This window comes from Annulohypoxylon maeteangense (genome assembly GCF_022496945.1).
Source record: "Annulohypoxylon maeteangense strain CBS 123835 unplaced genomic scaffold GGS22scaffold_2, whole genome shotgun sequence".
Lineage (NCBI taxonomy): Eukaryota > Fungi > Ascomycota > Sordariomycetes > Xylariales > Hypoxylaceae > Annulohypoxylon > Annulohypoxylon maeteangense.
The window spans coordinates 3019461-3042508 of record NW_025953249.1 but is presented as its reverse complement, the minus strand read 5'-3'; the positions used below and the strand labels follow the sequence as shown (position 1 = coordinate 3042508).

At 43.8% G+C, this 23048-nt stretch overlaps 8 protein-coding genes and 1 non-coding gene across 9 annotated transcripts; 5 read left to right on the top strand and 4 right to left on the bottom strand.

The window, feature by feature from the left end:
• Nucleotides 1-1866: 1866 nt before the first annotated feature.
• On the bottom strand, nucleotides 1867-4148 carry GGS22DRAFT_71081 (cytochrome P450). The gene is made up of 3 exons (XM_047967879.1): nucleotides 3714-4148; nucleotides 3035-3543; nucleotides 1867-2973 (listed from the first exon to the last, which is right to left on the bottom strand). Exons 1-3 carry the CDS (start codon nucleotides 3864-3866, stop codon nucleotides 1977-1979), a joined length of 1659 nt encoding a protein of 552 aa, XP_047823270.1. The 5' UTR covers nucleotides 3867-4148; the 3' UTR covers nucleotides 1867-1976.
• Nucleotides 4149-4884: 736 nt separating this feature from the next.
• GGS22DRAFT_153882 (glycosyltransferase family 31 protein) lies at nucleotides 4885-7037 on the top strand. Its single transcript, XM_047959938.1, has 2 exons — nucleotides 4885-5803; nucleotides 5859-7037. The coding sequence occupies exons 1-2, from the start codon at nucleotides 5228-5230 to the stop codon at nucleotides 6669-6671; spliced, it is 1389 nt and encodes a 462-aa protein (XP_047823269.1). The 5' UTR covers nucleotides 4885-5227; the 3' UTR covers nucleotides 6672-7037.
• A 365-nt stretch (nucleotides 7038-7402) lies between these two features.
• Nucleotides 7403-9670, top strand: GGS22DRAFT_153881 (Oxysterol-binding protein). Its single transcript, XM_047959937.1, has 3 exons — nucleotides 7403-8040; nucleotides 8109-8428; nucleotides 8491-9670. The coding sequence occupies exons 1-3, from the start codon at nucleotides 7981-7983 to the stop codon at nucleotides 9353-9355; spliced, it is 1245 nt and encodes a 414-aa protein (XP_047823268.1). The 5' UTR covers nucleotides 7403-7980; the 3' UTR covers nucleotides 9356-9670.
• Nucleotides 9671-10120: 450 nt separating this feature from the next.
• On the top strand, nucleotides 10121-11101 carry GGS22DRAFT_196955 (uncharacterized protein; the record flags this gene model as incomplete). Its single annotated transcript, XM_047965914.1, has 2 exons — nucleotides 10121-10465; nucleotides 11001-11101. The coding sequence occupies exons 1-2, from the start codon at nucleotides 10228-10230 to the stop codon at nucleotides 11099-11101; spliced, it is 339 nt and encodes a 112-aa protein (XP_047823267.1). The 5' UTR covers nucleotides 10121-10227.
• On the bottom strand, nucleotides 10943-11042 carry GGS22DRAFT_t12. The gene has a single exon. It is a non-coding gene; the product is annotated as a tRNA-Ala (tRNA).
• Nucleotides 11102-11419: 318 nt separating the features above from the next.
• On the top strand, nucleotides 11420-13853 carry GGS22DRAFT_153880 (NAD(P)-binding protein). The gene has a single exon (XM_047959936.1). The coding sequence runs from the start codon at nucleotides 11963-11965 to the stop codon at nucleotides 13598-13600; it is 1638 nt and encodes a 545-aa protein (XP_047823266.1). The 5' UTR covers nucleotides 11420-11962; the 3' UTR covers nucleotides 13601-13853.
• GGS22DRAFT_71053 (uncharacterized protein) lies at nucleotides 13832-16193 on the bottom strand. Its single transcript, XM_047967878.1, has 2 exons — nucleotides 15466-16193; nucleotides 13832-15408 (listed from the first exon to the last, which is right to left on the bottom strand). Exons 1-2 carry the CDS (start codon nucleotides 16026-16028, stop codon nucleotides 14064-14066), a joined length of 1908 nt encoding a protein of 635 aa, XP_047823265.1. The 5' UTR covers nucleotides 16029-16193; the 3' UTR covers nucleotides 13832-14063.
• An 892-nt stretch (nucleotides 16194-17085) lies between these two features.
• On the bottom strand, nucleotides 17086-18840 carry GGS22DRAFT_71041 (Microcystin LR degradation protein MlrC). Its single transcript, XM_047967877.1, has one exon. It carries the CDS (start codon nucleotides 18635-18637, stop codon nucleotides 17123-17125), a length of 1515 nt encoding a protein of 504 aa, XP_047823264.1. The 5' UTR covers nucleotides 18638-18840; the 3' UTR covers nucleotides 17086-17122.
• A 1290-nt stretch (nucleotides 18841-20130) lies between these two features.
• Nucleotides 20131-20751, top strand: GGS22DRAFT_185007 (uncharacterized protein; the record flags this gene model as incomplete). The annotated part of the gene is made up of 1 exon (XM_047964259.1): nucleotides 20131-20751. One exon carries the CDS (start codon nucleotides 20131-20133, stop codon nucleotides 20749-20751), a length of 621 nt encoding a protein of 206 aa, XP_047823263.1.
• Between the last annotated feature and the right edge of the window lie 2297 nt (nucleotides 20752-23048).

Sequence of the window (23048 nt, the reverse complement as noted above, 5' to 3'; positions counted from 1 at the left end):
ACATGAATTTCGAAAGTGAATAATGAAGGTAATAGTTAATGAGAGCACCTACTACTTTGAAATAGGCACTGGATACATTTCTTGCTGGTCGACGATGCTAGGTGGTAACCAGTTATTTGCCCTACTTCAAGCACAGTTTTTCAAACTGTGTACTATACCCTTCTGAGAAAGCTTCTTAATGTCCGGTGAGTTTTGATTGGTTATCGCTGGCTAGCGTAGTTTGTAAATACTGTACCAGGGTTAGGCACTTCCCTTCTCCTCATCATTTCATCACAACCTCTGACCCGACGAAATAATTTCGGGATATAAATTTACATCACCAAGAAGAAATGAAAATAAAGAGACCGAGAAACTCATCATAGGCTCACAGCCACATGTACTTTGGTTTACCATCAACATAGCGCGTTGAAGTAGTTTCCCGCCCCGTGGAAACCGCCGCCAACGCGCTGTTTGACAAAGCCGAACCCGGGTCCCCACAGCGAGAAATCGACGTACCACCCGACGCGTCGGAATCCAGCTCATGAGAACCGGACGAACTAGATGCGAGGAGAGTGATTAGTGTGGAGTTCTTTGATTACTTGGCTCGGGAATGTCGCAAGTTAAGTGACATAAGCGAGGTATTCGCAGGTGCCTTGAAGTTGCCTCCTGTAATCGCTTCAAAAGGGAGAGTGAAGTATTTCATCGACCGAGTGGGAGAACTTGCTTCTACACAAACAGCGGTGCAACCCGATTGCTTTGCGTAGGAATCCGGAGAAGAAATAGTACGGGTTGCCGCCCAAATTCCACCTCACAATTTAGCACAAGACGTGCTCGTGCAGACTGTGGCTTCTCTATACGCGACTACAGGGAAGGAGAAGGAGAAGGATGAGGTGTGTAATAATAGATACCTTCTGCATAATACTCATTAACCTGAGTTAGGTCCATGCGTGGAAGAACCTAGGAGATTTTCGAATGTCCGTGAGAGAAACCTGGAATCTAAGTAAGCGTTGTATCTGATGTACTCGTCATTCTGGTGTGTGTCGTCGACCTTCGGACAGGCCCAGGCTTTAAACAAGACGACCAAATTTTTACCGGATTCCAATGGATAAACCTCAACTCTTTCCTTGCCATGCTTTATCGATATCAAATCGTCCAGTGGAAAACGTATCCAATCTGGAAATTTAGAAGTGCCCTCGAAACTCCGCCGTTAGCTACGACGAGCTATGGTGAAACGCCGCTGGTGAACATCGGGAAACGAGTTATAAGGGAGTGGCTTAGTCAAACAGCGCCTCAACTCCTACAAGAATCACTCCTCTGTACATATTCGGGCTTCCCCGAAGAAGAATGACGCTGTCGCCCGTACTGTGGAGGGCCGCTGTATACCGGCAAAAGCGGTTTTAGTCTTGAGCGATGGTATTTCTGGAAGCGGCGTCTCGAGGAAATAAACGACGACAACCTAGATGCTGTAATCGACGAGGCTATCAATTTTATGATCTGCTCTGAAAAGAAATTTGGAACTATTGTTCAACGTTCAACCGGACGGGCTAGTACGAAAAAGGGGGCTGGATGCAAGTCTGGTTGTGATCAAGCTAAGCACACGGAAAGGGTGGATAACGAGAACCACACCAGGGTTGAGCCTTCCATGGAGCCCGATAATAAGATACAGAGCGATTTCTTCGTGAAACACGAAAACTGCCACGTAGATCAAGAAGCAGTGAAGTATGAGGACTGTTTAGAATGCAATGATTTAGAGACATGGACTATTATCGACACATAGTACGAGGAATAGGATGTAACGAAAGATCCGTCTCTTGTCGCGTAGTGATGCTTGTTACAGCAGGTATCTACCTCCCTTTATCGATATTTCCTCGCTGTTATTGATAGATGATAGGACCAGCTTTGTAGTAGATCCACGTCTCTTTTAGATGGATACTAGAAGCTCTGGTGAATTCCTTCATTGCCTAAGAGGATTCATCATAGGGGTGGTCGCGTTAATACTAGTTCAGGTTTATGGATTTAATTCTCACGGGGAGGCCATCTTTGATATGGGCCGCGGCCACGTCTTCAGGGTCAACCACCTGATACGCTTTATCGCCCATCCATTCCGGCGCGTCCATGGGATAGGCCTCCTCGACTTGAAACTCGCGCACTGTTAGGGCGAGGATGAGTCTAACCTCCACGGAAACCAACTCTTGGCCAATACACGCTCGTGGACCCAGCTCAAATGGTCGCCACGTGTTTCTTACGGGGTACAAAGGGTCGTTTCCATTGTGCGTCATAAATCGCTCCGGGATGAACGAATCGGCATCATGCCAGTACTCCGGGTCGCGTTGTATGGTCGACGCAGAGGAATGTAGCATAAAACCATAAGTTGGATACCGAACTCCAGTCTCGGGATGTGTAAGGAAATGCCCCGGTGGGGACTGGCGAATTGAACCACCCACGGGCGGATATAGACGCAGCGTCTCTCGGAGAACGGCTATCGTGTAGGGCATCTTGTTCAGCAACGTAGGGTCGGCTCTGATACGGTCGGCGGCAGTTGTCGGGTCGACACCTAGAACTTCATTATGTTCAGCTCGTATCTTAGCTGCCTTATCTGGATGTTTGCTGAGCAGATAATATATGTATGCGAGGACAGTAGCAGTTGTATCATGTCCGGCAAACATGAAAATCTTGATGTGCTTAACGACTCGTTCAATGAAGTCGTATGGAATATTCCCTCTAGTTGAGTAGCCTTGTGCTTCATTGATATATGACTTCAAAGCAAGGGAGATAATTGTTTTGGGACCTCCGACTTTCTCGTAGTTTTGAGCTGTATTTGAGATAAGAGGAACGAGCTCGTTCCGAATAATGCGATTGTATATCAGGTTTTTAAATACTCTAATTGGGTTTAATAGCTTCATAATGTCAAGCTCGAAAAAGATTAGCCTAATCTGAGACTTCATCGTTGCCATTAGTCGATTTGGTTTGACTTGCGTTTCTAGACGGGTTCCCCTATTGCAATGTTAGACTTGGGCGTAATTGCGCAAAAAGGATCCTGTTCGCTCGAGCTTACAATACGGCACACCCAACAATATCGACGGCTATATCGGTCGTATAATCCTCGAGGCGCACAACTTGCTCAGACGCCACGGCTTTTCGGAGTCGCTCTTGAAAGACTAAGACTTCCTCTATCATATTTGGAACTAGCGATAAAAGGTTCCTGGCTGAGAAGCCAGGATTGAATATGCTTCTAGCTTTCTTCCATTCTGGGCCATCTAGGTTCAACAAGTCCTCACCTCCTGTGAAGGCTCCGAACTCAACCTGTCCCATGGCCCAATATTTAGGGAGGCTATTCTCTTGAATGAACTGGGCCATTAAATCTGGATGATAGACAGCTATCATGGGGTATCCAATTGGCCATGGATCCATATACATTATACCCCTGTTTAAAAGATCGGGATATTCCCGCTTGAGGTGATAGAATATCCAGTGGCCATGAGCGTCTCTCGGGATCCGGTATTTTATGCTGGCTTTAGCGATTGTCACCAAATGGCCGAATATAAACGAATGAGGGAGAATCGGCTATAAACAGTTAGCACCGAAAAATCATTTGCTGAACTCGGGTTGGATATCTAGACGCAGAACTGTGCCTGATACCGAGACAGACGCTGTAACGCGTTTGACACCAGGAGACCCAACACGATGACGTAGCAGCTCAACCCCGCAAGACGACTGTATTAAGAGACACCTACAATGCCATGCTCTTTTTGGACTCGTCGAAACAACATTCGAACTTGATAGAGACGATAAAGGAAAGCGGCCAGGCCGATTAGGGCCAAATAACCAAGGCTTTTCCTGATAAGCAAGGCGGTATTAGGACCCCAAGGTTCTAGGCATAGTGACATGATGTTCTACTTTCGATTGATACTTCAAAAGATAGAAGAAATGCCACTCAATTTTAGTTCACGGCGTAAAGCCGTCAGTGTTGTCTCTTAAATACCCGATTTCTTATCGATCTGTTGGTTTGATACCCTGTGTACCTACATAGGTAGGTAGGGATGAATGCTCAGCCTATGAGGCAAACAATCGTGGTTCTTCCAGGGTGTATGTAGGTAAAATAGAGCCTAGAAAATCGAATACCAGGTACCTAGATGTTGTACCTAGATGTCGATCTAAGCAACTCTGGAGTTATATATAGATTAGGTAGATCATTTATATCTAAGTAGATGGTCGTAAAGAAACCGGTAGTAGTCAATTTTATGTATTGGTTTAGTCCCGATGCGTTGAGCCTCACTGTCGACAACAATTTCTTGCATCAAGCTGAATACGAGTTGTACGGGTCGGTTAGATGTCGATCCAATATGCGATATCTCTCGCTACCTAGTACCTACCGACATAGAGATAGGTGGGGTAGGTACCTAACGTAGGTACCTACTCTAGGTACTGCATATTCCTAACAGCCCTATGATAGCCCTGTAACTGAAATGTGAACGTTTCCAACGTTATCGAGACGTGAAACATAGATTGCGTTGTTGCTAGAATTATGCTTGTGATGTTTCATTTGGTGGGCGTTTGAGAGATGGCGAGATGACTGTTGTTGGATAGGTAATTGGCACGGAATTGAATTGCTGCAATCGCATGATTAATATTATTAAAGATAGGAGATGGACCGTAGCTGCTTTTCTGTAATCCGTTTTTGTATTACCCCTGACGGCGCGCTTTCCAGGTACGCGTAAGCTTTGTACACCCGGACTTATAGTTAGCCTGTGCGCTTGTCCGACTCTCTGGTTTAGAGAAAATCAAGAAAATCTCGCTTTAGTACACATCCTTGGCTGAACTCCGTAGCACCCGTACCATCGTACCTCATTTTCAGCCAACCATAGACCCCTGATCAAGATCAGTCCCAAAATTAGATACCTAGTCTGAACACTAAACCTCCTAACCCCCGCATATTGCGAGCTCAATTACTTGATTGTTTCTGAACTCTACTCTAACCTGTCCGACTAAGTTCCAAGGAAGAAAAGTTCTCAATTCTCATTTTCCTTTTCATCCCTTTCTTCAGTCTACCTATTATCCGGACTTATCTAAGTATAGGTGCTCATTCGTCCTACATCTCGGTCATCTACGAACCATTCACACAATCGTTTCAGTTTCACCTTCACTCCTTCGTACGCATGTTCCCAGTCTCCTCGGTCGGCATCTTGTGGTCGTTGGTTTCGGTTGTAGGACTACATCGGTAAATCAACAATATCAGTGAACCACAACAATGGGGATCGCCGAGCGAAGGTCCATTCGCTCTTGTATTACGCGCCTGTCTCGTCCGCAGAAGATAATATTGGGCGCGCTGGCCTTTTTCCTTATTATATATAATTTGACCCCGTACGACAGTCGACCAAGATCGTTCTTTAGATTCCAACACAATGTTATCCAAGACTATTACCAAAACGTACACCCGTCCGATTCCTGGCTCTTCAAACCCCAACGATATCCGATCGATCCTAATAATGACATCGCTATAATAGTTAAGACTGGTTTTGGAACGAAGCGACGAGTTCCGGCAGCGTTACGAGCGTTGAGTAACGAGTCTTTCTACGCCGATACTATAGTCACCCAGGATTTCCCCTTACTCCCGGATCAGAAAAACTACACTTTCGCGAATGGTAAGGAGGTGCCAGTTATCGATATTATTGGGTGGAACTTAGAACGAGGAGCCCTTAAGGGTCTAGAACAACAGGAGCGTGTAATGAAATACGCGAACCTTGCCGATGCCGTCGACGGTGAAGAGTGGATGCTTGCCGATGGGTTAGGTAAAGACATGGGGTGGGAACTCGATGCGATGAAGGTTAGACACTCACGATGAATAGCAAACAAGCACATATTAGCTGACTTCAGTATAGTTCCTCTCTAGTCTTGAGTATGCATGGCAAACCCTACCAAAAAAGAAGTGGTACATCATGGCCGATGACGACACATACATCATCAAGTCGTCCCTGAATTTAGTTCTCGGGCATTTGAATTATGCCAAGCCACAATTTCTTGGGAATCCGGTAGGCGACTATAAAGGTCGCTTCCCGCATGGAGGGTCGTCCGTGGTCATGTCTGGTGCTGCTCTTAGCAAGCTATACGACCAACACCCTGAAGTCGTTGCCGAAGGTCATCAAGAGTCAGCTACGGCGATCTGGGGTGACAAACTACTTTCTACAACATTTATGAAGATCGGTATTTACTTAGACGAAACATACCGACGTCTTTTCAACGGCGAGCCTCCCTGGATGACGCGGATGTGGGTTGATCGGTTCTGTTTGCCTCTTGTTTCATTCCATGGTCTTGGAAACAATGATGCTATGGTGCACGTAGGCGAAACCTTCAAGAATATGACGGAACCCGTATTCTGGAGGCAGATGGGTAAGATTTATGGTGCGCCGGACTTCTCATCATTCATTGCCGAACCGATTCGAACCAATGTGGATTATGTTGGGCGACTTGACGAGTATAGTACGACCGTGGATAAAATCACGGAAGTTGACGAGTGTGTCAAAATCTGCCATGAACATCCGGTCGGATGCCTTGCTTGGGCGTTCGACCCAGGACGGCAACAATGTCACTTTTCACAATGGGCAATCCTCGGAGATCATGTCGAGGGTCGATTTTCAGGCATAAATGGGAAACTAGCCAAGAAGCTAGAAAGTTTATGCCACTCTCCGAAATAAGACTCTTGGGTCTCCGGATTCTGTTTGAAGATTTTATTCTGTATATATACGGGGTGGGTAGGATACACACGGGGTGTCATTCAGCAAGGAAATGATGGTCGGACGGACGATATTATAGACTTCGCAAGGTGGAAGCACATGACTTGGAACGATACCCGGGACGGACTGTAATTTGTAATGGATCGTAGATAAGTATCTTAATCCTAATAGGACTGAACAGTCTACCTACACATGGACGTTAGCCGCAAACCCTACGGGCGATGCTGCTGATCATAAAAGGTACCACAGCACTGCTTGATGCACGTCTCCTATCCCATGCATGTGGTTTTGGTAGATACATACTATGTTGTATTTACTACTAGGTAGTTAAAGTAATTTCTGGTAAATATGTGTTAAAAATGCAATGTGACGCTGCAAGATAGATTTAAGCTATCCATAGGTATGTACCGAAGAAACCACATGTAGGTATTTATAATAATACTCCAAGACCCCTAAGTGAATTACCTCTTATCATTCGGTACGTGCCTGGTGTATTTCTTACATACTAACCTTAATTAACATTATGTTTGGCAAGGCTCAAGGTAAGAAGATACATAGTAGTGTCTGTACATATCCATGGATGTCATCTCAGGTCTTCGTCCAGTATAGGCAGGTGGTGTTGCGTCCTAAACCTTAGATTCCAAAGTTGGGCACATAACTTTTCAGGCCGATTTCAGATCGCGCTAATCCACGGCCAAGCAAGCTAAGTGAACCCAGCAGGGGTTACTGGAGGTACTATGAAGGTACCTAGTTTAATAGTACGGAACCTATGACGTGTGGGGAAGTTTATTTTTTGACGTCAAATTCAAAAGTGGTGTGCGGACGCCTTCTTGATCTACCTAAACCTTAGCATTGTCTATTACTCAATCGATCCGACAACCGCCGACCTTACACTTCAGCTGAAAGGGAATCAAAATTTGATTCAGTTTTGTGATACCAACCCTTTTCCGTTTCTTCCGAAAACAAGAAGCACAGGAAGCTTTGTTTACCCGCTCAGCCTGCCTTGCCCTACACGCGACCCAACTTTGGAACAGCTTGTCGATCCATCGAATAAAATAATTCATATTCTCAGATCCAGATCCCTTGTGGAACTTTCCCCGCCAAGATAACAATATTATCATCTTGTCGGTCTTGCGCCTTATTCATTTTCACGAAAGTTGAATACCAGCTTTCGGACATCAAGTTTAGGGGGTCTGGCCGACCACATTAGGGTATCATCTCAACCCCGCCGTGTCCGCGAATCTGTAGGCAATCAGTTGGAGACGTCATAATGTCGGAAGTTACACCAAACTCCCAAGCCACTGGTTCTAGTTGGACCTCATTCCTCAAAGTCAGTTAATAGTTCACGATCATATTATGACTTCTAATTCTTTGCTAACGATAAGTCCTTTGGATTAGTCCATCGCATCTTTCAATGGCGACCTTTCCTCCCTGACGGCTCCACCCTTTATCCTCTCCTCCACGAGTCTCACTGAGTTCAGTTCGTACTGGGCGGAGCACCCCAGCGTCTTTGCCGCACCCGCACACGAATCCGATCCCGCCAAGAGGGCTTTGCTAGTACTGAAATGGTTCTTGACCACTCTCAAGCAGCAATACGCGAGCCGGAGCGAGCAATATGGCAACGAGAAGAAGCCCCTCAACCCCTTCTTAGGCGAACTATTCTTGGGCAAATGGGAAGATAGTGCTGGTACAACCGAATTAATCAGCGAGCAGGTTAAGTACGTCTATTAAATCTAGATTTCCTCGTGTAGATAAATATTTTTGTTGACCAATAGTTTAGCCACCACCCACCTGCCACTGCCTACAGCATTATCAACCACCCTTCCAAAGTTCACCTCCAAGGGTACAATGCTCAGAAGGCCAGCTTTTCCAAGACTATCAATATCAAGCAGATAGGACATGCGGTGCTTACGGTTCCTGACCCTGCCGACCCTGGGGAGAAAGACACCTTCCTAATCACGCTACCGTCGCTTCACGTCGAGGGGTTGATATTCGGCGCGCCCTTCATCGAGCTTGACAGCGCATCATACATCACTTCGTCGACGGGATACACTGCCAAGATCGACTATAGTGGCAAGGGTTGGTTAAGCGGCAAGAAGAACTCATTTACGGCAACTCTTTACCCCACTGGTAAGGAAAAGGAGGTGATCTACAACTGCTCCGGTCAGTGGACGAAGGCATTTGAGATTCATTCCGGACCAGTGAAGAATAATTCACCGAAGAACCTTCTTGAGAGTTGGGATCCTACCAACAGCCCTATCGCCGAGCTGATAGTTGCTCCTATCGAGAAGCAACATCCACTTGAGTCGAGGCGCGCATGGGCCAATGTCGCTGCAGGTATCTCGAAGGGAGACATGGATTACGTTGGCAAAGAGAAGACCAAGATTGAAAATGCGCAGCGTGCGATGCGGAAGAAGGAGCAATCTGAGGGCCGTGAGTGGGAGCGCAGGTACTTCGCCGCTGCAACCGAGCCGGATGCGACGCTTGAGTCATTGGCTTCCAATGTTGGCTTGACTGCAAACGGCGATGCTGACAAGACGGGAGGTCTGTGGCGCTTTGACGCCGCGAAGGCCGAGAAAGTGAAGAGCCAGGAGCTGAGCGAAGACGAAATCACCCAGCTGGCTCACGAACTACTCGGCCAGTAGATCCTTGTTAACTTTTACACATAGCGATGTTCGGAGTAATTGTATAGGGGTGGAATGACATTTATTTCTAGATGGTTAAGATGAATAATATTGTTGAGGGAGGATATGGCGTGGAGATTGGAGGGGCGCTTGGTGGCTCTTTGGGTAGACCACTGAATTGTTTAGGTGTGTAGCAATGGCTTGAGAAACATAGCGTAATAAAACGAACCGCTCGTTATTGCTAGTGATATTAACGAGTGATAGGTAGTTTGTGAGCAATAGACATACGACTAGTCCTGACGAAGCCATTATGAAATCCTGGAAACATCTATCTCCACAATCTTAGCTAGCAACGCAGACGTCTAAGATCTAGAAGTACCAAGTGATAGAAATGAGGCGTATACTCATTCTATATTATATTCTGTCCTTCATAATATTCTTGGCGAGACCCCTTGAAGAGTATCTGACTACAGCTAGCACGGGATTTCCCATCTGAAGTTTATCCAAAACACCCCTTGCGCGATTGAGCGGCTTGTGTTAAGGCCACCTTTGCGATATATAACATGGCTTGGAGCTAGATGTTCAAATATATTAAATCTTACCACTGTAAACGATAATCGAGCCGTTTGACGTGATTAGGTAAAAGTGCTCGGGCGATTAAAGTAGCTAGGGAGATACTCCTTGATGAGAGCCCTTCCCGACCATTCCGATCTCCTTCATATCATGAACAAGGAGAGTAGTCTATAAGAATTCTACATACTCCATTCATTCATACATTTCATGCATATCTACCAATAAGTTGGACTTTTACCCGCTACATACACCAGATCATCCCTATATCAAAACACAAAGGCTACACCCAAAGTCCAGCTATCTCCTTACCTTAAGCAACCATGAAGATCACCACCTCAGCCCTCATCACCGCCATTCTCTACGGCCTCGCAACAGCCATCCCAAACCCGGGCGTCCTCTCCGGCAGATACGTGCGCGACCAGTGCGTCGACGACGGCGGTACCTGGATTTCCTGCGAGTACCCTGACTACTTCCTCAAGTGCGACGACGGCCACCCCAGCTTGTACACGTGCGATGGAGGATGTCAGGCTTCTGGGTGTACTCCCGGCAATGACGCGTGTGAGCCGGTGCCGGAATGTGATAATCCCCAGCCTACGGGGTTTCCTTCTTGAGTACGTTTACTAGTAGGACTGGGGGAGACGGGGACAATGTTGGGGAAGGTGGGTAAGGGGGTTATGTTGCCGGTGTGGAAACTACATACCTAATGGGTGGATTCAGGATATAATTGTTCGCTGGGGATATATACTTCTTAAATTTCAACTTATAATTCTAAAGTTTTGAGGCGGTTAATTGATTGGAGTTTAAAAATTCCGCTAGATCGGTCACGTATGGAAGTCGCATCGACTGCTTTACTTATGACCACTGAAGGTTTACGGTGATTGGTTAGAGGCTATTCACAGGGAGAGACGTGTTGATGTAGGAGAAAACCACAACGTAAATGACCTAGCTCTTTAAATCAGAGGAGCGCTAGTAAAAAAAAAGAACAAGAAAATGACGAATTAAGATAAATATCATCAATTGTAGGAGACAAAAAGTTGGACGAGCAGGGAGTCGAACCCTGGGCTTCTCGCAAATCTCACACTGTTAGAATTAGATCCAGTGCAAAGCGAGCACTCTACCACTGAGTTACACGCCCTTAGTGGGCAAGGAGTGCTTGCCAATAGTTATATGACATTCCCTAAATGTGCGCTATAAGCGACAGGGCTCGCCTATTCACATGCTAACCACAAAAGAGTCGACAACTCACCATGTTAAGATTAGTTTCTTCATTATCTACTAATTTCCAAGGTTGTTCTTAATTCTATCTTAGTGGTGGAATAAAGTATAATCCATGCATGTTTGAATGTTTAATTGGAAGGGTTCTAAGTTGACCGCGGGTTTATTGTGAATTCCGGTGTCTTCAAGCTGTGTGGTACATAGCGTCACAATGCATTTTCCCCGACCTAATGATCAATCACCCTGTCGCATTGAGATTTCCTTTTTTTATACTTCACATAAAGTTATCAAGAAACATTCCAACCTATCTTCAATCATGGTAGGTGCGTTCCAAAGTCGAGATCATCAAGCGCTAAGTTTCTTGCTTCCTGCTTCTTTATGCCGCCGCCCCGTCTGCAATAGGGCAGCCACTAAGAACGGATCGGTAACAAATCGGCTATCGCCTGATAGGCCGATACTAAACCTTGGGTTTCCATGCTTCAACACAACTCATCGGTTCTCCCTATCTCCCCTTCTCCGTCTCATAATATCTACAACTGAACTTAGGTATATCATGAAACACTTCATCCATCCATCCATCGCATAATGTTTGTAAGCTAAGATAATATCATTCTCATCACCAACATACCAACGTATGTGAAACCTCTCTAGTGAGATCTTGTGTGTTGTTAGTGCACCTATCTTCAGCTTCATCGATAGTTTAGGTGTCAAGTAAGAGATCTAGATACTTAGCAAAGCTTCTGCTTAAATTGGGAGCTCTATCACTGAATCCAAGCCGAAAACGTAACCTAATATTTGCCTCTTTCTACTCTATACGGATAGATCTATAACCTCGTCACAATGGCTCCTCACAACATCCAAGACGAAGGCCCCGCGGACCTCGAAAATGAGCCCGCAGGGACCGAAGTTAGGCCCCCAACGCCACCCCCTCTATCCGCCAAACCGCCGCGCATCTTGATTATCGGAGCCGGTTCGCGGGGCCGCGTCTATGGTCGGTGTACCTTACAATCCAGTAACGGCGTAATCGCCACTGTTTGCGAGCCCGATATCTACAAGAGGCAGGATTACGTCCGGACCTTCATCTGGTCCGACGCTAAACACCCGGCTCCTGAAGGCTCAAGCTTCGCCGACTGGCGCGAATTTATCGAGTGGGAGGTCCAACGACGGCAGCGCGAGGCCGCGGGGGAGAATGTACCAGAGGGCGTGGACGCGGCATTCGTGTGTGTCCGTGATGAGATGCATCACGATGTCGTGGTAGCCCTCGCTCCACTAGACCTACACATCATGTGTGAGAAACCTCTAGCCACAACTCTAGACGACTGCGTCGGCATCTATCGGGCGGTAGCCCCCTTACAACCAACCAAAGTGTTTTCAGTCGGTCACGTATTGCGATACTCACCGCACAATATGCTACTACGCAAACTCCTCCTAGAAGACCGCGCCATCGGCGAAATTCTCAGCGTCGTGCATACGGAACCCGTCGGGTTCTGGCACTTCGCTCACTCGTACGTGCGAGGGAACTGGCGTAAGGAATCGACAACAGCGCCCTCTCTCCTAACCAAAAGCTGCCACGACATCGACATCATCCTATGGCTCCTCTGCTCACCCACACACCCGGAGTCAGACGCGGCCCCACACATACCATCCGAAGTATCTTCGACGGGCTCCCTACAATTCTTCAAACGCAGCCGGAAGCCCAAAGCCGCGGGCGACGCAACCAACTGCCTAAGCTGCGCAGCCGAGCCGTCATGCATGTACTCAAGCAAGCGGGTATACGAAAGCCAGCGACACCAAGGTCTAGAAACAGGGAACATCCGGTGGCCAATGAGCGTCGTACTGCCGGACATCGAGAGTTTCGGGGGCGACATCGAAGCCGCGCGACCCAAACTACTCCAAACGCTCGGAGAAGACTACACATCCACAACCCCGCAAGCAGAAATCGATGCGCGGAACTGGTTCGGACGATGTGTGTTCGAGTCCGACAACGACGTATGCGACGAGCAAACCGTAACGATAAAATGGGACGAAGAGCCGCTGTCAGCCGAGCAGGACGCATACGCAGACAGTGTAGGCCACCGCGGCGCAAAACAAGCGACTTTCCACATGATCGCGCAAACAAAGCGGCAATGCCACCGGTTCACATACATATACGGCACGACCGGCGAAATCTACGCGGACTCGCGCACCATCACCATCGAGGACTTCCGCACCGGCGCGCAGACATCGTATCACCCTAAGCTAGAGAGTCTAGGCCACGGCGGTGGTGATCACGGTATCACGCGGAACTTCATATTAGCAGTTGACCGCGTGAAGAATCATGGGTGGGCGGCGCCGAGGGCTCAGCGCGAGTTTATTGGATGTAGTCTTGAGGAGATCATACGCAGCCATGCTATGGTGTTCGCGGCGGAGGAGGCGAGGGTTGGGAGGAAGTATGTTGATTGGAGGAGTTGGTGGGATGAGAAGGTTGGTGCTATATAAGGGTATTAGGGCTAAGTATACTTCCCGAGGTCCTCTACGCGTATTCTTGGCCGTGGTTATTCCCTAAGTTGGTTGCATGCATGGTATTAGGCACTTGTAGATCAACGCCTGTAGAAGCATCCCTTGTTCTCACATTGCTTGCTTGCTCGGGCGTTGTTAATTGGACTGGGAAGGCTCACGATAGGTAGCATGGAATTTTCGCGTTTCTAGATTGAAGCAACAAAGATGCATAGAATATAATTATTTAATTCGCTACCTATGAGACATACCGTATCATTTCGAGTCTACAGATTAAGTCTAGCAGCTCGAATTATTATAACGCACTTCTGGCGTTTTATCTATGTCTCGCGCTTGCAATGTGTCTGTAGAATGTAGAGTTCGCATCCATGTCGATCAAGAAAATTGCCTTTCGTAAGGCTGAACATGTCAGAAATGACTGGAGTCTTTATCTCGAACCTTTCGTTTAGGGTAGAGTCGCTGTGCTACCTTGTTGTAATGACTGGAGATAATCGTGTAATCCCTTCTCTCTCCGCTGCCGCACAGCCAATTCCTGTGCTGTATCCCCTGCTTCGCGATGCCAAGCTTCTAGAGTTTCCATGTTTTCGAATATTTGCGAGTCGCTGAAGCCACGTCCGGCCTCGGTGGCATCAATGGCCTTTTCAAGGGCATATCTGGCCAATGCATGTCGTGGTCCTAGTGTAGAGCCACCTGCATCGCATCGGCTTCGATGGAAGTGCGCAATGACGCGCCACGATACCCAGTGCGTCCAATCGTCCTGATTAGGCAACTCATCTATAAGGTTAAGAGATGAGTAGGCGAGCTGGGCAGAATGGTCATCGTAAGGCCCATGTTGCCAGAGATACCCTGCCGGTTCAATGAATCTTACTATACTCGAGCAGGGTTTCTTCCCCTTGGAAGAGAGCCTTGACGTGCAAGCCACTGCCCTTTGAAGGGATGGCAAATTGGTCCTTGACGAGTTGAAGAGAATTAAGTCTCCTAACAAGAAAAAGGTGATAGAAGGTACCACGGTCTGTGCGAAGTCGTTTGTCTCTAGCAACATGCCGATTATACTTTCCATACAATTGAACATGAAATCTACTCCGATTTGTAGTGAGTTGTTGTTGAAGACCTCATTTAGAGCCGCGAACAGTCGATATAGAGTACTTGATGATCCTAGGATCACTTCCGCATATCCCGCAAGATACTTCCATAGTTCCTTAATGAGGCCATGATCTGGGGACATGACGCTAGCTACTAGTAGGTCGAAGAGACCAAGAGCCGAGGGTGCTCTAAGAATAAGGTGTAATGACGAAAAGGCGCGCTGACTAAGCAAAGAACCATGGGAATTGTGATTTCTTGAGAAGAACCAGCATGCTCGACTAAAGTCCCTCGTAGCTTCGCACAGCTCGCCATCGAAATAAAGATTGAAGTCATCCTCGAAAGATTCTGGCGCTGGTGTTGAATCATGCCAACCCAGGGCGAGATCTCTAAAACACGAAACGAGGACCTCTTGTGCATGAAGGTGAGATGGAAGAGTCATATGTTGAGGCTCAGCAGGCGGAGGTGTGAGCGCTCGTAGGTAATCCGGCAAGTCAGCATCAGTCATAGGCGCAGCAAGGTCAAAATTCGAAATGCCTTTTCGCTTCATGTAAGCTTCGATGTCGATCTCCCTCCCATGGCGACGGAATGCTGTGGTTTTGCCGACAGCACCTCGCTCGCGTTGTAGTCGTAACATCGTTGCCACATCTTTTTGCTTATTGTTTTTGACAAACCCCCATTGCGCAAATTTGGCTTTGTACATACGAGGCCTATTACAAATTAGTATACGGCCTCACAATGAACTATTTCCTACTACGAGTACTAACGTAGCTTCAATGCCCTTCTTTCTCATAATTTCCATTAACTCAGTTAGAGGCTTATTCTGTTCAATGTATAGTTTGTGAATCTCTTCTTTATGACGTTCCCATACCCCTGGAGGAAGATGGTGACGCGTTGGGGTCTTGTGTCCTCGTGTTAGCCCTGGAGTTAGAGCAGTAGTGTTTGCTGTCGAGTTTGGGGGCCGAGATTCATCTTGGATGGAATATTTTTGACCATGTTGCGATGCGCTCAAGGGTCTTAAAGGAAGTGGTGCCAATTTTGAATCATGATAAAAGGCTGCTATCCTCGATTGCTCTGTCCCAGAATCGGTTCCAGAAGAGGACCTCTCCGATGAGATTGGAGAACGGCCGGCCGCTGCATCGTATTGAAGCAGGCTAATCCTTGGGCTTTGGCTCTCGATCTTCACGCCATATTGTATAGAAAGATAGGCGCCAATGATATCAGAGTGGCTTTCACCTGGCGTTGCTCCGTGGGGCAAATCCGGATTCAGCTCAGGATTCAAATCCGTCCCCGTCGTTTCGAAATGAACATTTCCCCTCATGTGGCTCATCAACGCGTTGTGTTCTGATAATTGGCAATACTTAATAAATGGTTTACATGTTTTGTTTCGTGTCTAGATATGAACAAACGTCGAACGATGTTAGTTGAAACGTCAGCAAGTGGCTATGTAGGCGAGGAACAGTAAGCTACTAATATAGATTTTTGCGGAGTTGACACCGGTATAGATTGTTGAGCAACGTGTTGCTTGGCAGACGCATAAATAAACGGTCTTGTTCATTTGAGTTTCGTCGCTATACGTCGGTGATCATAGCAAAAAAAAAAAAAAGGATTGGAGAAAGCGAGTTTCGGCCATACTATCCAAGATAGCTGGCGACCATTGCTTATCCGGATCTGAGTATACCGTGCGACCGAGTGAAATAATAAGCAGAACTGTCAGATGACAGCATTATGTTGGTCGATGAGAGGTCCAGATCGAAGTCCCCAATCCAAGCAGTCAAACTGACCAATATGCTTGGCCTAGAATTAGTGGCTTGGGGGCCAATGTGCAGTACCTACGACACCTTGTTGCTAGGCACATGTAGCGATCGTAGACATAATGAGAACGACCTAGGTGAAATCCAAGACATTAAAGTATGGCATAAGCCTTCGAGATTCAACGGTTCTTCAAATCCTACGATGGGCAAGGCAGAAAACGGCTATTCAGCCGCATCCAGGATGAGGAATCGATTGCCGGATCATCGTCTGACTAGCGTCGGCTTCACCCTGCATCCATAATAGCTGGAATACGGAAGGGAAAGGATGAGCCATCTCAAGAGGAAGTATTACTCCCACGTAAGGCTAGATTGAATGGTGATATTTCTTAGAGGAAAATGAATAGGCCGAGTTAAGTTGTTGGAGGTTGGATTCTCGAGAAAGAGGAAAGCATCTTCTCAGGGGATATGGTGGGGTCCAATCTGTTTCTATTAACGAGGCTTACTAAGGTCTGTGGCTACTATATCCGCTATACCTTAATAAGGGAGTATGCATTTAGACAGGTTCAACCCTCAAAAGCTACCAATAATATTAACCAGAATAGAAACTTAAAACGCGTAACTTTTCATCTTACATCTTACTTCGTACATCACGGTTAATATTGATATCGATCTATAATGCTTCATTAGACATCGAAACTAATCTTGCTGAGAGATCTGGTTCTTCAAATGAACGATCGAACGGCCACATTGGACGCAAAATCTGTTTGTGGCCTAATCTCTCTAAGTCTTGGTCAACGCCACCAGGCGTAAGACTCAGCATCCAGTCCTTGGCCATATCATACAGCTCCGGTTCTAAATATCCAATCTTGACGATAACAATATCCGCAGAGCGAGGCACAAGGTTGAGTTCCGTGAAGTCACTCTCGTGATGGTACGGCTTGCGCAGTTTCGTTAGAATCGCGAAGACGCTTCCCACTTGCAGAACCACTTCGGTCTCTGCGTGTCTGTCTCCATGTTTTATTGAGTGTACCTGACCAGTCATGGTTATTGGACCAGCATGAATGTCATCTACTTCTGCGCCAGCAGTTACTGTCACGGTTGCTCCGATGCCTGCATCGACAGCCTTCTGAATCGCTTCGGGTCCCGGTACGCTGGCGTAGATCACTTTTGGTCCTGAATCTACTTTGAATTCCGGACGCGAAAGTAACTGTGTCAAGCCCCAGGTGACGTCACCTGAACCTCCCGCCGTGGGGTTATCACCGGAGTCCGAGATAAAATATGGGCGTTTGTTAGATGCTAATGCGGTATCCAGACACTCCTTAAATGATCCTGTAGGTGCGACGAAAGTGAAGTCTTTGTGGGAATCCCAGAACAAGCGCGCCAATTTCTCAGCGCCTATGGCAACAGCTTGCTTGTCCCAACCAGTAACCACAACAACAGCCCGATTTCTCGGTTCGTCTGCCCAAGCATAACCGACCCAAATTGCTGCATCTAAAACACCTTCCATAGCTTCAACCTCGGGTACAGCGGCGTAAATGTGTGCAGCTGGTTCATCTCTTGTTGAGGTTTGCTCGCCTGGCAGAAGAATAGGAATCGGCGCCCAAGCCTTAAACGGTCTCACGGTCTCACCATTCGCCTGCCGTTGAAGCAACTGAAGTAGGTTTCGACAAGCCCGCTCTTTCGTCTCAGCAACGTCTACATGAGGTGCTGTGCGGTAGCAAGTAATTAAATCCGTCTGGTGCGCTAGTTCCCGCGAGACATTGCCGTGCAGGTCCATTGAAGCTGATACCAGCACGTCCGGTCCGATAACCTCACGGATGCGCTTCAAAAGTTCGTACTCCGCATCATCAAGTCCTTCAACACACATAGCACCGTGTATGTCGAACCAGAACCCGTCGACTTTCGTGGAGGCCGTTATCTGGGTAAGACGGCTAACGATCTCGGCGGAAAGAGATTCAAAGGCATCTCTGGTCACCATGCCACCTGGTAAAGCATGGCCAATTAGCGCGCCACGCCACTCTGCAGCATCGCCCAGAGGTGTTCCAGGCTGTATAAAGGGATATCTTCTTATAATCTCCGCATCACGTTGAGGGTGAAACGCTAGTGCAAGCGTCCTCGATGGCGTAAAAGTCGAAGTTTCACAAGCCAGGCCGGCAATAGCGATGGTTGGACGGCGCGCCATCATCACTGCTTTTAGGCAGTCCCTTCACAAACTTACTACTTCATATGATCGAAGCAGTGCGGAAAATCAAGGTCGCGCAACCCGCGATTAAATCTCAATATAGATATCAAAGCTTAGTGAGCAGCCTATCCATTCGAAAACCTCCAGGTACACTTTGAAGTTGCTCGATACTTATCTCTGAATAAGTCCATTTGAGAGGATAGCAGATATCAGCATATCTATCCCCGCTACCCCGCATAGCGAACTTCTGAACTCCCCTTAAAGCTTGACCTAAAAAGTGCTCCAAACATTACGATACCAATACCATGAGCTAGTGCCCATTCAAGCCGTACGGGAAATTCTTTCATTTTTCGACAATAGATCGGTGGCATATGGATCTCACTCCGTCAAATTTCCGATTTATCGGTGTCAGCTTTGGTCACGAGCGTTTGACATTATTTACCAGAGACGCATCCATATTGGCGTGTAGTTCAAGACCCGCCGGTCTTCTTGCCGTCGCGATAACTACAATCCAACCTACTTAGTGGATTAGGGCTCAGGGTGTAACCTCTTCAGACTCCCTCATCCCTTCGATATGAACCCGTACAAGTGTTTCGGATTTCCTTCCACCCTTCGTTAAATCTAATTACTCTTTCAACTTAATATGTTTATGCAGGGCATAGACCCTGCCTTTTTTACGACGAAGGTGTATGCAATTTAATATGTCGTCCTAGTCGGGGTAGCTCTCTACAAGACATGCAGCTCACCGGCACAGCCAACAAGCAGAGAACCAACATCTCATTTTACCCATGCAGTAACATTAGATAGTTCCCATAATGAGAAGGTCGTTAAGTAACATTTTGTGATAGTTTCACATAGATGTTATTTTAAGATGGATAGATGCACGGCATTCCCATTGCTACATCACTGAGTTTCAGTGACAGTTACCTTACGCCACAACTAGAAGAGCACAGTTGGGAGGCTGCTGAAAAATAATTCGCCCAGGCCCAGGTGAAGATCATCTTCATTCCTCTCATCTACTCACACCTACAAATCCAGAATATGTCGCCTTATTCTAATAGACGATGGCAGCGTCAAAGACTTCAGGAATACCACCAGGAGCCATCGCGGCTACTGCTTCGTTCCTTGGTCCGCTGACCACTACTTTCTCTGCCCCTTCAACTTGCAGTACGGGCAACACATATTCCTTAGGCGCAGACTTGACGGCCGTTATATGGCAGGTAGGCCCCACAAAAACCGATGATGGCTGTATGCCTTCGAAATGGGTTGTCAACGGTTATTACTCACCAGCCATATGCCCATACGGATATACCAATGCTTGTTTCATGACACAAAGTAATGTCGAGACCACTATTTGCTGTCCGACGTATGTTGAGTAAACTCCCACTCCTCGAGCCACTGATGTAACTAACCGGCTTTCTACTAGCAATCTAGACTTCAGTTGCTATTCAGGGGTCGCGTATAATAAATTCGGTTGTAGCTATTCGGCGTCGACCATGCGCTTAACCAGCTTACTAATTGAATACGGACACACGACCATCGGCACGTACACAGATATCACAATTTCGACGCAACCCATCTGGGCATTTAGTGTCCAAGTACAAAAGGCAGCTTCGATAACATCCCCTCCGACATTAACCTCTGCCGATATATCCGCGTTGTCCATCCCTCTTGCCACATCTAGCCCAACTTCCAGCACAAATCCTAGCATAATTATAAGCTCAACTCCGGATACGACCCCTACGGTACAGACTGCGTTGACTTCAACGAATGCGATAGCTTCAACGAGTTCAATACCACCTGCCGGTACGTTACCAGGTGGTGCGATTGCTGGTATCGTAATAGGAGTCCTTGGGGCATTAGCGCTGGGGATCGTGGGCACGTTTTTACTTATGCGTCGAAGGAAGTCACAAAATATCCCTACCAATTCCAGTCATTCTCAACTAGGCCAACAACAACTCGTCCATGAGCCAGAAAGGGTCATCTATGAGTTGGGCGTGGGGGAGAAAGGCATCCATGAGTTAGACGAACAACGCCGTCCGTCTGAAATGTCTGCGTGGGCCAGACGTTATTCCCGGAAGTCCAATAAGCAAATGGCGTGGGAGCTGCCCGCATGAGGTTGTACGATTCAACAAAGGGGTGCACGTGGATAATATCTTGTACAATTTAGGAGACCTAGCTTTATGAAAAGGGGAGCATATTAATGGATATATAAGAGCCCATAATTACTTCGGACTACCGTCTAATTACCTTAGTCAAGACTTATGAGATTTTACACGTGGTGGGAGCGTGCGGTAGGTATTGATCATATTCATACGAGCGGTTTAAATGGTCAATTACCTTCATCAAGCGTTACCACAAAATGAAGCCAGATTTGATGGTGCGCGAAATACCTTAAACCGCCAAAACATTAAATACATTAAACTTTTTTAACTAATTAATCACGTGCTTCTTCATATTAATATTTTACGATAAATAACTTAAGAATTTATAATTATTATTATACGTTTTTTCGTAATTATTATAATTAATAAATATTTTTAAATTTTTAAATAATAATATTATTATTAAAAAAGTTTATTATTAAAAGTTAATAAATTAATAAGTAATAAAAAAAAAGGAAATTTAAAAGAATTTTATAACATTTAATTTATTAATATTAAATATTAATTTTTTTTTAAATTAATAATTAAAAGTTTATAAAATTAAAATTTAATTCGTTAAATTTTTAAAAGTTTTATTAACCGTTAATTTTAAAAATAAAATAAATAAAAAATTTTATTTATATATATATCGTATTTTTTATAACGAAAATATTAAAAATTTTTCGCGTAATAACGTTATTATTTTTTAATTTTTTAATTCCGTTTTATAATAATTAAAATTAAATCGTTAAAAAGTTTAAATATAAATATAATTTAATTAAAAACGTAAATATAAATAAATTAAAGTTTTTAATTTATTATAAAAATATTAAATTACGGCGTAATATATTATATATTTTTTTAATTATTTATTTATTTATTTTATAAATATTAAAAGTTTTATTTAATTTTAATTTTATATTTATATATTTATTAAGTTTTATATTTTTTATTTTTATATATATTATTTTATATATTTATTTTAAATTTATTTTTAAAATTAATTTTTTTAAATAATTTATTAAACATTCGGTTTTTTTTTAAATTAATAATTAAAAGTTTATAAAATTAAAACTCGGTTCGTTAAGTTTTTAAAAATTTTATTAATTATTAATTTTAAAAGTAAAATAAATAAAAAATTTTATTTATATATATATTATGTTTTTTATAATAAAAATAATTAAAATTTAAAAACTTTTTACGTAATAACGTCGTTATTTCCCGGATTTCCCGGAACGTAAAATTAAATAAACTTTTTATTAATATTAAACGCATTTTTATTTAAATATATTTATTTAAATTAATCGTTTAAGTATATATTTTAAAGTATAATTTTTTATATAAATTTATATATTTTTTAAACGTTTTATAATCGAAGTTTTTTATTATTATAAACCTTGTTATTATTTTTAAAATTTTTTTTCGAAAGTTTAAATAAAACCGTTAAAAAGTTTTAAAAAAAATAATAAAGTTATTAAATTTAATATTAAATATACTTATTTAAATTAACGTTATCGTTAATAATAAACGGCGTTACGTATTTAAATAAATAGTTTTATTTTAATATAATAATTTATAAATAATTACCACGTTTTAATTTCGAACTTTTATTAAAATTAATTATTAATTATGTTTTTTTTTTATATTTTTATTTTTATATAAACGTAATAAAACTTAATCGATATATATATATTATATAAATATAATATTAATAAAAGTAAATATTATTTTAATAATAATAAGTTTAAAAAATATTTTATTTTATATAAATAATTATATTCGAAATATATATTAACGTAATTTTTTTCGATTAAATATAATTATATAAAAGTCCGTTTAATTTTACGAACCGTTATTTCTTAATTTTTTAATTTCGTTTCGTAATTTAATTTTTAATAAAGTAAAGTTATTTAATTTTAATTTAATATAATAATTTTTTAATATTAAAATAAATGTAAATTATAAATATTATATTAAATATATATTTAAGTAATTAATTAATTAAATTATTAATTTTAAATAATAATTCGTAAATAATATATATATATTTTTTAAATATAAAACGTAAACTTTTAATTACTTAATATTTTAACATTTAAAGTTATAAAATTCGTGGTTTTTTTTTTCTTTTTTTAAAAAGGTTTTTACGTTTTTATTTAATAATAATTTATTTAATAAACGTTAAAGTTATATTAAATTTTAAATACCCGATAATATCGTGTTAATTTTTATACATGATTTTTTTATACATTAATATATTTTTTTAATTA